At 34.9% G+C, this 12,825-nt stretch overlaps 1 protein-coding gene across 1 annotated transcript; it reads left to right on the plus strand.

The window, feature by feature from the left end:
• The first annotated feature begins 223 nt into the window (after positions 1–223).
• On the plus strand, positions 224–1,654 carry LOC131951434 (tumor necrosis factor receptor superfamily member 9-like). Its single transcript, XM_059313841.1, has 2 exons — positions 224–504; positions 799–1,654. Exons 1-2 carry the CDS (start codon positions 244–246, stop codon positions 1,201–1,203), a joined length of 666 nt encoding a protein of 221 aa, XP_059169824.1. The 5' UTR covers positions 224–243; the 3' UTR covers positions 1,204–1,654.
• Positions 1,655–12,825: the final 11,171 nt, after the last annotated feature.

A 12,825-nucleotide genomic window follows, 5' to 3' on the forward strand; every position in this document is an offset into this window, starting at 1 on the left:
ATAAGAATGATGTTATAAAATGTATAAACTTGTTTTATTTATAAAAAGTCACACATTATGTTCCTTTGGTAGGTTATTTGTGGTTGGGTACATTTTTGTGGTCAATTATGTTTAAGTCAGTTAAAACCTATTTCTAAAAACAAAAAAAATATTCTCAATTAGCCCATGCAAGATGTGTTGCTATTTACTTACAAACTATTTTCGTTCGTTTAAAGATGCCTCGTTTAGAAGAAGAAAATAAGAATGAATGAACTCAGTGGACTTCTTCGTGTGATGCTGGTGGTCTCTACCCTGGGGTCTGCCCGTGGGACGGGCTGTGACCCTGACATCCCGTCCAGACCCCCACCCCAACAGACACCAGGACCAATAAGCTCTTGTGATGCTGGTCAGTTTAAAGACGTCAAAACACAGTCGTGTCTACCATGTCCTCCAGACACCTTCGTGACCAAGCTGATGGTTGAACGTGGGTTTGGGACGTGTGAGAAATGTCTGGAACCCGTTCAGGTAAGTCTGATATCTTCATGTGGAGCTTAAAAACAATAGAATACGTTTAAAGTTGGAAATTGCGAAGATTTGACTTAGCTTTGGATTTAACTAATTGCAAATAAAGAATTATTTAAATTCGACTAAAGTCGTACTTTTCAAAATAAAGTTAAACAATTTTGAAACAAATAAATTCTCTCTGTTGGTGTAAGCGACTTCTCGGTTGTAAATTTTTGACTTAAATTTGAGATAAAAAAGAACATGGGAGCTCAAATTATTATTTTTAACTCAATAGTTTATATTATTTTCTTGCAGTATGAAATTAAGAACGCTAATTGTACATCGACAAGAGACAGTGAGATCATGTGTGAGTATGGGTTCTTCAGGTCTATTTCTGGTAGCACATGCGACGGCAAGTGTGAGTCCTGCGACATCTGTGGTACGGGTGATCAGTTGAGTTTAAATTACGACAAACAACACTGTGGTGGTTTTAGCAATACGATTTGCTGTAAACACGATTACATGGTGATTGTCAATGGCGAATGTGTTGATCTTTCCACCATACAACATCCAACCTCCGCAGCCACTACCACACACAGCGTCACAACACCACCCACAGCAACAACAACAGACGACAGCCAATCAAAACACAGCAAAAACATTGGAACTAAAACCACTTTAAGTATGTTCTTGGTTGCTGCTGTTCTATGTTATTTATAGTAAACAGGTATTTATAGTAATATTTATCTTTTTTGTAAAATGTGTTTAGTAATCGTAAATACTTACAACAACTCAAACAAGGAAGATCCAGTCTGTTTCTTTAAAGGAGAATCTTTCTGTCGGTGATAACATTTAAACCCATTAATGTGATACAATATTTATATTTGTGCTTAATTAAAATATTAAAAACTTCGTTTATTTTTTTAAAAAAGAGGGTAATTTGAAATGTTTATAACCATTTTAATATTTTATTATATTCTAAAAAAAAATTGGAAACATTTGCTTTATATAATTCTTTACATTTAATTCTATACATTTATCTCTACACATTTTGTAAAATTAAAAGCATTACTTTTAGTCAGAACTAGCCTACATATTTGAATTGTCTTATTAAATAGAACATGTGACAAACTTGTATGACACGCAGGCTCTTTAATTATTCTGTTTTACTTAAAGGGTTGTATAGTTTTAATTAAATGATATTAAAAGATATTCTCAATTATTTATATGATATTTGTTTTTTTTTATTTCTACCAACACAAATATTACGAGCAGTTCTAATTATTCACTAAGAATTAGGTAAATTATTGTAGCTTGAAGTAGTAGTCTACATACCTAATCCTGGTTGTCGATAAAAGCAGGTGAAGTAGAAATTATGTGTATTTTGTGAAGTTACTATGTGGTCATTTTTGTGTCAGTGTTTGATATCCGCACTCGTGTAGTCAATCAGAGCCAGGTACTCAATGGTGACCTTCAGGCTATAGCCAATCAGAGCCAGGTACTCAATGGTGACCTTCAGACTATAGCCAATCAGAGCCCGGTACTCAATGGTGACCTTCAGACTGTAGCCAATCAGAGCCAGGTACTCAATGGTGACCTTCAGACTACAGCCAATCAGAGCCAGGTACTCAATGGTGACCTTCAGACTACAGCCAATCAGAGCCAGGTACTCAATGGTGACCTTCAGACTACAGCCAATCAGAGCCAGGTACTCAATGGTGACCTTCAGACTATAGCCAATCAGAGCCCGGTACTCAATGGTGACCTTCAGACTACAGCCAATCAGAGCCAGGTACTCAATGGTGACCTTCAGACTATAGCCAATCAGAGCCAGGTACTCAATGGTGACCTTCAGACTGTAGCCAATCAGAGCCCGGTACTCAATGGTGACCTTCAGACTACAGCCAGTCAGAGCCAGGTACTCAATGGTGACCTTCAGACTACAGCCAATCAGAGCCAGGTACTCAATGGTGACCTTCAGACTACAGCCAATCAGAGCCAGGTACCCAATGGTGACTTAGTATTTTTTGTTTGCTCAATAGTAAAGGATTACAAACACGAAATGTATTGTTCTGTAACCACAAAAAACAAGAACACCTCTTAAAATGTAAACAGCATATATGTATTTGACAACGTAAATAATTCATAACTGGGTATTTACCAGATGAAGATTTTGCAACATATACAAGTACCAAACAAATCAGAGTTCAGAGTTTACTGGGGTCATCCATATATGACGACATGCTTATTTGACTAGTTTTACCTCCACCCGCCCCCAACCCCCACTCCTTTCTATTCCGCCACACATCCTTACAAAAAGCAAGATCAATGATTTCCTTTATTACGCTAAGCCCTAACTTAGATACACAAATATATAAAAAAAATAAAGTAAATTAAATAAGAGGTTGTTTTTTTCTTGAGTCTTCTGTTAAAACATCGATTTCTTTCTAAAAATATTGACTGAGCTTAATCAACATAAAGTAATTTAATCAATTTCTAATACAACAATTTTACAAAACGCGAAATTGCGACTAAAATTCGTTTTTAACACTACTTTTTTTTAAAAATGCAAAATTGTGACGTCACACTATCTGAAACCATCCTCCCCCTCATCACACACTGTCACAAAATTAGGGAACCCCATCCCCCCTACGATTGTGAAGTCATTAATGGACCACCCCCCCCCCTACAATCGGGGTACCTTGTCTAACACTAACATTGTTGGGTGTACATCTAGCAAGGCAGGCGATACCGTCTCTATGTGTGAAACATGGAATAGAAAGCGTGAAGTCTTCACTCCCACACACATAAACTGTGGTCGCCACACTACACAATGGAGCGTACCTTCGTTCGATGGCCCCAAACATATGATCGGACAGTCAAACCCCGACATCATCCGCTCCAGATATTCACGTTTGGTAATTGACCGGGGAAAAAAAAAAGTTTTTGCGCAAATAGAGTCCAAATCTGACACAAGCATCTCAACATTCAACTTTTATTTAATTCTGTAATATGAAATTAAAAACAAAATAGCTGCAAACTTTTATCTTAACTTAAAGCAAACTTGATGCTAGTTGCAAAAAGTCCAATGAATGCAAATATTACAGTTGGGAGAGAGTCGCTTTATTGCAAGACTACAATAGTAATAGCACAATTGTGTCCCCTGAGCCTTTTAGCACAATTGTGTCCCCTGAGCCTTTTGACAGATGGTCATTAATAAATCAATAATAATTTGTACTGTACCATTTATTTTAAATGTTTGGGAAGAATGAGAAACGTCTTTAAATATAAAAAAAAAACAACTACAAAAGTTTACTAAAACCCTAATCTCAAAATTGTATAAGGGAACAATGTGCCACGCCGTGAGTTAAATATGTGGTCGCGGATGGTTAAAATATTTTTATTTTTATCTAGTCCATACATCTATTAGTTGTATAACTAATTTGTATATATTAATTGTATATACATCTATTAGTTATATAACTTAGTTGTATATATTAATTGTATATACATCTATTAGTTATATAACTTAGTTGTATATATTAATTGTATATACATCTATTAGTTATATAACTTAGTTGTATATATTAATTGTATATACATCTATTAGTTGTATAACTTAGTTGTATATATCAATTGTATATACATCTATTAGTTGTATAACTTAGTTGCATATATTAATTGTATATACATCTATTAGTTATATAACTTAGTTGTATATATTAATTGTATATACATCTATTAGTTGTATAACTTAGTTGTATATATTAATTGTATATACATCTATTAGTTGTATAACTTAGTTGTATATATTAATTGTATATACATCTATTAGCTATATAACTTAGTTGTATATATTAGTTGTATATACATCTATTAGTTGTATATATTAATTGTATATAGTAATTGTATATAACCTATTAACTAATCTATTAGTTGTATAAATTAGTTGTATATATTAGTTGGACTATAGTCCTAACATTGTCAGCCTGCAAATTGTTCCGTCACATCTACATATGGCAACATTAAAAAGTGTACATAAAAAAATTGTTTTACACCGGTCAGTTTAGTTACGTCATATACTAAACCTATTTATTAACATATAACGTTTTTATAAACAAATAACATTTTTATTAACATATTACTTTTTTTAACATACAATTTTTTTTATTAACATATAACTTTTTCTTCAACAACAACCCGTATTTTTAAAATTTTATAATTAGAGCATGCTGCTACTTTTTTAAAAGTAGCAAAATTAATAACATTATACACTGTTTTATTTATTTAACTAATTTTTTGTTATAACTAAGGGGTCGTCCATAAATGACGTCACGCTTTTTTGGCCATTTTTTACCCCCCCCCCCTACGTCACACATCGTCACAAAAATTCAAACATCCCCCACCCTAAAATAACGTCATTGGATTTGAAGAGCGGGGAAGGATTTCATACAATTTTATGCATTGAGCAGCAAAAAGATGGAAATTTATGCGAAGAGCCATCTGTTGAACGTTTAAACTTCACTGCCTAAAAATCAGCAGGATAAGTTAGGGTTTTTTTTTTATTTTATTTTATGTATTGCCGAGTCTGGAAACTCATATGAATTGTAGCAACCACTACGCTACAGAACGAAGGACAAACTGAGAGGTTTAACAACTTGGATCTTAAAACCGTTATGAAAATAACATTGAAGTACACATAATGTAAAATGAAAAAAAGTATAATTTTAATTTTTATCGTATGAAAGGTTCTAGGGGCCAATAATAATTCCTCTTGTTTATTATCCACATTAGCTTCAGTACACCAATCACACACTTATTTGATTCCCCCTTAGGTTAAATAATTTCAACCTGCTTTGTCTTAAATAGCGTAGCTTTTAGAGGTTCTTTAATTAATATTCTAATATTCAATTAGCCTGAAAATTTGGATATATTGTATTTTTACCTGAGGTGTAAATGTGTAGTGAAAACGTAAACAATGCGTCAAATGATTTGCTATAAATATTTTTGAATAAGGCTAATTAACCTTAGAGATATCACGTGACAACAATAGGTGGAAAAGGTGAGACGTGTGTATTCAATGACTTCACGCTTGACATGCGACCATCCACGGACGACTGACAATACGGTAAAGAAAATAACGTCACGGAGCATGCATCCACCCGATCGGATGACGTCATTTGTTGACACTACCCGATCGGGTAACTTGTCGGTCAGCCACGTTTGTTTTTCTTTCCTCGCCGCCTGTGTAAACAAACACTATAAACACAACTACAAACAAACAAAAACTAGACGACCAATCAGAATGAAGCGTGCTAACACTAAAAGCAGAAGGTAGATGCTTTAAATAAGTCCAAGCAACAGGGAACCTATCATTCGAATTCTCTGAGTACTAGCAGAAGATTAAGTTTGGAAAAATTTTATCCCAGCAGTCTCCTTGATTTACCAGCTTTGATTACTGAGTTATTTGACTTCAGGTATGTAAATATAGAATCAACTATGACTTTTTCTTTATTTAACTTCGCATAGTTTTGTAGTTTAAGCAAAATTTGTCAAGTGTTGCAATTATTAATACACACTAATTTATTTAATTAAAACTAATACAACTATAATAAAACATTTTGGTTGTGTTTAAATTAATTTCAACCTTTGATCCGCAGGCCTCAAAAATGAGCAGTAACTTCGCCCACCACCTTCTGGTAACTTACGAAAATGTCGAGAGGTTCTCTAGTTACTTAATCGCTATGCCACTACCTGACTCTAAGAAAAGTCATAGTGAGATCAATGAAGAACGGTAAATGAGATTTTTTTTAGATAGGTCATTAACTATCTATTATTTTGTGTATTAATTGTTTATCAATTATGCAAATATTTTGAATAATACATTTTATCATGCATATACGTTTTAATAGATAGTTTAATGCACTAAATAATATATTGACTATTGCGTATTTGTTACTTGAACGTATAGTTTAAAATGTGTATTTTACGCTTGGAAAAGATAACGTCGTATTCATTAACTTCTGCTAAATTTAGGCTTACCAGCACTATTTTTTTTTACTATAACGATTTAAGTATACGACTACTATTCACATATTATGTAAAGTAGACATCAAGTGTATCTAAGTAACACTGAAGTGTATTTCTTCAAATTTAAAGTCGTTGTAATACTCACATGCTCTAAGAAAAAATCCTTTATTTAAACAAAATGTGCGAAAAAAAAATACTAATGCTAAATTTGCTCATAGAAATGACCACCCTTTTCTTTAATTCATTTATAAAGCTAACATGTATTAAGCAAAATTTAAACGTTGGCATATTTCTTTCACAGCAAAATTCTTCAGGGCCAAGCCCAGAGTGGAAAAAGACGAAAATTATCCTCTTGTAACGATTACATGGTGAACATTCGAGAAGAAAACATGTACTACACTCTGGTCATGGCTCTAGTAGAGGGGGAGCTCGAATTGGTCAAGCAGTTGTTGGACGCTGGGGTCAACCCCACTGGACCAAGTGACCAATACTTTGAAACTGTGATCTGTCTGGCCCTGACCTTAGGTCCTGATGTTGTAAGAATGGTCATCAACTATGGGGCACTCAAAGGCTGCAATAGGTACGTCAACATAGCTTCACATTTGTGATTAACTATTAACTTTGGCACTAAAATGTTATTGTTTTGTACAATTTTAAAACAATTATGCTTATGTTAAAACTATATTTCTAAAATTATTTTCCACATTTAGTCATTCGAAAACTTGTTACTAAGATATTTTAAAAATTATTTTCCAGGTTCAGTTATTTGAGAATCTTCTCGACGTTATTTTTCTTACCAAAGCCACAAGATGTTTTGGACGCCATCTTTGAATCAGATCTGGAAAATGCCACCCGAGGATTTAACGACTACATGTCCCTGACCTACACCCCAGAAACCCTGAAAGCTGCATCAGAAAACTACCCGATAATGGAGAAGGTAAACCACATCCAGCGGCTCATCTCACGGCCCAGAAGTTTATTTTCATTGTCCAAGCAGGCCGTTGTCCAGCGTCTTGGACCTATGCCGACTAGACGAGAGAAAGTCCAGCAACTAGCCGTCCCAAAACTCGTCCAACAAGACCTCTGTGATGTGGATCAGCTCGATCTGACCAACCGATCACATGAAAATCTGAAGTCTGTTAATTTAGTAGAAAGGTGCACTGTTTTCACCCCTGATGCAATGCTTGTGTTTGAGACCGAATTTTATATTTTGTGATTTATTATATGCCAGCAATATGTATAACATGATTTTAATCATTTCAGTGTATATTTAGTTTTTTTTTACAATGTTATATAACATGCGTGTTACTTTTTTCAAAGGGCAAATAGTATTGAATGTAAAATAAGGTAAAAAAACAATTGATGCTTTTACATTACCATATTGTTTTTTATTTTTTAAATTGTGCTTTCAACATTAAGCTGTTATCTAAACTTTATTTTTGTAAATAATGTAAATAATTGTACATATTTATTTGAAAAATAATTCAATAAATAATTTTAAAAATATAATTTTGTTTTTCTTATAAAGGTGTGTGTGTTTTTATATGTTAGCTATTTTCTAGAATTTCAAATTTGAAAGAAATATTTGAAATCAATGACTCTTATTGAAATCAATCACGGAGTTCCTTCAGACTAAATCATCTTTCTATTGCAGACACTAAAATATCTCTCAATAGACCTATATATTATGTACACGAGATAGTAGCTACCATATTCCATCAACTTTATAGACTTTGATAGCTACAGAAATACTAAATGCTTAAAATCTAAATTTTAAGTTAATAAAATTATTATTATTAAACCAATCAGATTCATTTAATTTTCCCTTCAACCAAAGACATACAGACAACTATTTTCAACAGAGGCAGGTATGAACTCATGTTCAACACATTTGTTCAACAGTTAAAGTAAGAGAAGAGATGTCATAAAAATATGTCTATAATAAATCTAAAAGAAATGATCGTAGCTAAGACTGCCGTGATAAAAAAAGATTTAATTATTTAGATAATATCTTCAGATCCACAAGTTTTGATTGACACTTCGTAAACTTGAAAAGTTTATTGTGAGCCAACAACCAACCTCAGCCATTCAGACCAACAAAGCACGTCTAGACCTACATATCCGACCATGTTCAATCATCACTAGAAGAGTTACAGTAAGATGATATATTTAGCCTCTAAAATGTATTAATTGAACAATTAAAGAATCATTTCTACAACGATCTATCTTGCAGATGAAGTAGAGTTCATATGTTTAATGACATCGAATTATAAAGAGAAGGTGTGGTCAGCACTTTTAGACAACGTGACGTCACACTGTCTCTGCCCCCTTCCCTCTCGTCACACATCGTCACAAAAATATGAACCCCCTCTCCCGCCAAGGCGTGTGTCGTCATATATGGACGACCCCATATTACATATCCTAGATCTGGCTCTATAACATAACATCATTAAACTGACCACTTCATCTTCGACAGTTTTCTGTCTACTGCCTGAATGCTGACGTTATAAAACTTCCACATTCCTTGACCACCTGACTGACAACTTGACTCTGACCACGTGACTGACCACCTGACTCTGGCCACCTGACTGACCACCAAACTGACCACGTGACTGACCACCTGACTGACCACCTGACTGACCACCTGACTGACCACCTGACTGATCGCCTGACTGACCACCTGACTGATCGCCTGACTGACCACCTGACTTACCACGTGACTTACCACCTGACTCTGACCACAGGACTGACCACCTGACTTACCACCTGACTCACCACCTGACTGATCGCCTGACTGACCACCTGACTGACCACCTGTCTCTGACCACCTGACTGACCACCTGACTGATCGCCTGACTGACCACCTGACTGACCACCTGACTGACCACCTGACTGATCACCTGACTGGCCGCCTGACTGACCACCTGACTGACCACCTGACTTACCACCTGACTGAACACCTGACTGATCGCCTGACTGACCACCTAACTGACCACCTGACTGACCACCTGACTGACCATCTGACTGACCATCTGACTGACCACCTGACTGACCACCTGACTGACCACCTGACTGACCACCTGACTGATCGCCTGACTGACCACCTGACTGATCGCCTGACTGACCACCTGACTTACCACGTGACTTACCACCTGACTCTGACCACAGGACTGACCATCTGACTGACCATCTGACTGACCACCTGACTGACCACCTGACTGACCCCCTGACTGATCGCCTGACTGACCACCTGACTGACCACTTGACTGACAACCTGACTGACCACCTGACTGACCACCTGACTGACCATCTGACTGATCGCCTGACTGACCACCTGAATGACCACCTGACTCTGACCACGTGACTGACCACCTGACTGACCACCTGACTGACCATCTGACTGACCATCTGACTGACCACCTGACTGACCACCTGACTGACCACCTGACTGACCACCTGACTGATCGCCTGACTGACCACCTGACTGAACACCTGACTGATCGCCTGACTGACCACCTGACTGACCACCTGATTGACCACCTGACTGACCATCTGACTGACCATCTGACTGACCACCTGACTGACCACCTGACTGACCACCTGACTGACCCCCTGACTGATCGCCTGACTGACCACCTGACTGACCACTTGACTGACAACCTGACTGACCACCTGACTGACCACCTGACTGACCATCTGACTGATCGCCTGACTGACCACCTGAATGACCACCTGACTCTGACCACGTGACTGACCACCTGACTGACCACCTGACTGACCACCTGACTGACCACCTGACTGACCACCTGACTGACCACCTGAATCTCAGCGCCTGGTCATCTTGTTTTCTGATTGTTTGACCTAGGTATGACTAACGCATCTCTGTGGATTGTCTAGCTCCAAACGAGTGTGATGTTTTTATATCATCACAACATTTTTTTTTTGCAAATATCAGTAACAATTATATAGATCTAGATATTAAACAGATACAAAAAGTCAAAGTAAGAACAAAACTCATCAACTCTTTTATAACAGGCTTTAATTTACTACAGATCAACACATATATCAAAAGGAAAGAATATATTTTTGCGTCATCTTTACGTAATAGAACATTGGTCTCAACTTTTTTTGGATGGCTGTGACAATAGTTAATCAACGGTAATTTTATTTAATTAATAAGCATTTTAAAAGGTATAAACGTTATCAAACAACCCAATCTATAGACTTGTGTTAAGTAGCTTAATTTTAAAATTTTAAAATGTCCGAAATAAATCCAATAAATAGTCAACGAACCATTTTTAACATACGTTTTAAGCCATAAAAACTAAACCGTATTATATTTAAAAAATGTCTAAAATTTTATAAAATCTTTTATTTGGAGATTAGACAACAATTAACGGGGGAATAAAACGAAATACAAGAAACAAGCTCTAGATCTAGTAAAAATTGATTGTAATACTAATAAGTTTAAAAAATTTCCTATTCTGATTGAAACGTTTTTTTTCTAGAGGTTTTCTAATGTCTAGAATTGTCAGTCACCTATTCACCATTAAAGTTACCTACATACTGCACGTTCATTAATGCATAACTCGTCAAAAAATCTAGACTACAATGTAGGCTGTGCTCATCAGTTACTAATTAAAATCATCTAAAAACCGTTAACACAAAGCTAGTGTACTTTAAAATAACCTTTCGTTTATGTTGAATATTTTTTTAAAAAGGAAATGGGTAATTTATTTACTTCAATTAATTTTTTTATTATTTTTTTTGCTATCAATACTGATTTCTAATTATTGTTACGGTTATTATAGAAAAAATATTTTAATGTATTATATTAATTTTTCATTGTTTAGTGTTAGAAAGCGTGAAGTCTTCACTCCCACACACATAAACTGCGGTCGGCACACTACACACTGGAGTGTACCTTCGTTCGATGGCCCTCCAACAATACGATTGGACAGCCAAACCCCGACATCATCCGCTCCAGATCTTCACGTTTGGTAATTGACCGGGAAAAAAAACAAAAAAACAACAACAAAAAGTTTGTACTTGAATAGTGTCCAAATCTGACACAAGCATCTCAACATTCAACTTTTATTTAATTCTGTAATATGAAATTAAAAACAAAATAGCTGCAAATTTGTATCTTAACTTAAAGCAAACTCGATGCTAGTTGCAAAAAGTCCAATGAATGCAAATATTACAGTTGAAATATTCATTTACATTTTTTGTCAAGGTTTGGTCTAAGGGAGAGAGTCGCTTTATTGCAAGACTACAATAGTAATAGCGCAATTGTGTCCCCTGAGCCTTTTGACAGATGGTCATTAATAAATCAATAATAAGTTGTACTGTACCATTTATTTTAAATGTTTGGGAAGAATTTTAAAAAATTCTTTAGATCACACACTATTAAAGTTTACTAAAACCCTAATCTCAAAATTGTATAAGGGAACAATGTGCCACGCCCAGAGTTAAATATGTGGTCGCGGAAGGTTAAAATATTTTTATTTTTATCTAGTCCACACGGTGGCTTTATGTGGCCATATCACTGTAACAGGTGGGCCTACATCAACAATCTTACAACAAGCTTACATCAATCTTAAAACAATCTACATCAATCTTACAACAATCTTACAAAAATCTTACAACAATCTTACAACAAGCTTACATCAATCTTACAACAAGCTTACAACAAGCTTACAACAATCTTACAACAATCTTACAACAATCTTACAACAATCTATTACTATAAATTATATAAGATATTAAATATGATTGTGATACTCATCCGAGTATTTGGTACCACATTTTTCAATTAGTTGTATGTATTAGTTGTATATATTAGTTGTATATATATCTATTAGTTGTATAAATTAGTTGTAAAACTTAGTTGTATATATTAATTGTATATACATCTATTAGTTGTATAACTTAGTTGTATATATTAATTGTATATACATCTATTAGTTGTATAACTTAGTTGTATATATTAATTGTATATACATCTATTAGTTATATAACTTAGTTGTATATATTTATTGTATATACATCTATTAGTTGTATAAATTAGTTGTATATATTTATTGTATATACATCTATTAGTTGTATAAATTAGTTGTATATATTTATTGTATATACATCTATTAGTTGTATAAATTAGTTGTATATATTAATTGGACTATAGTCAGCCTACAGAATGTTCCCTCACATCTACATATGGCAACATTAAAATGAGTACATAAAAAACTATTTTACACCGGTCAGTTTAGTTACGTCATATACTAAACCTTTTTATTATCATATAACGTTTTT

Source organism: Physella acuta, unplaced genomic scaffold, assembly GCF_028476545.2.
Source record: "Physella acuta isolate Inbredline_101_S28 unplaced genomic scaffold, ASM2847654v3 ptg000065l, whole genome shotgun sequence".
Lineage (NCBI taxonomy): Eukaryota > Metazoa > Mollusca > Gastropoda > Physidae > Physella > Physella acuta.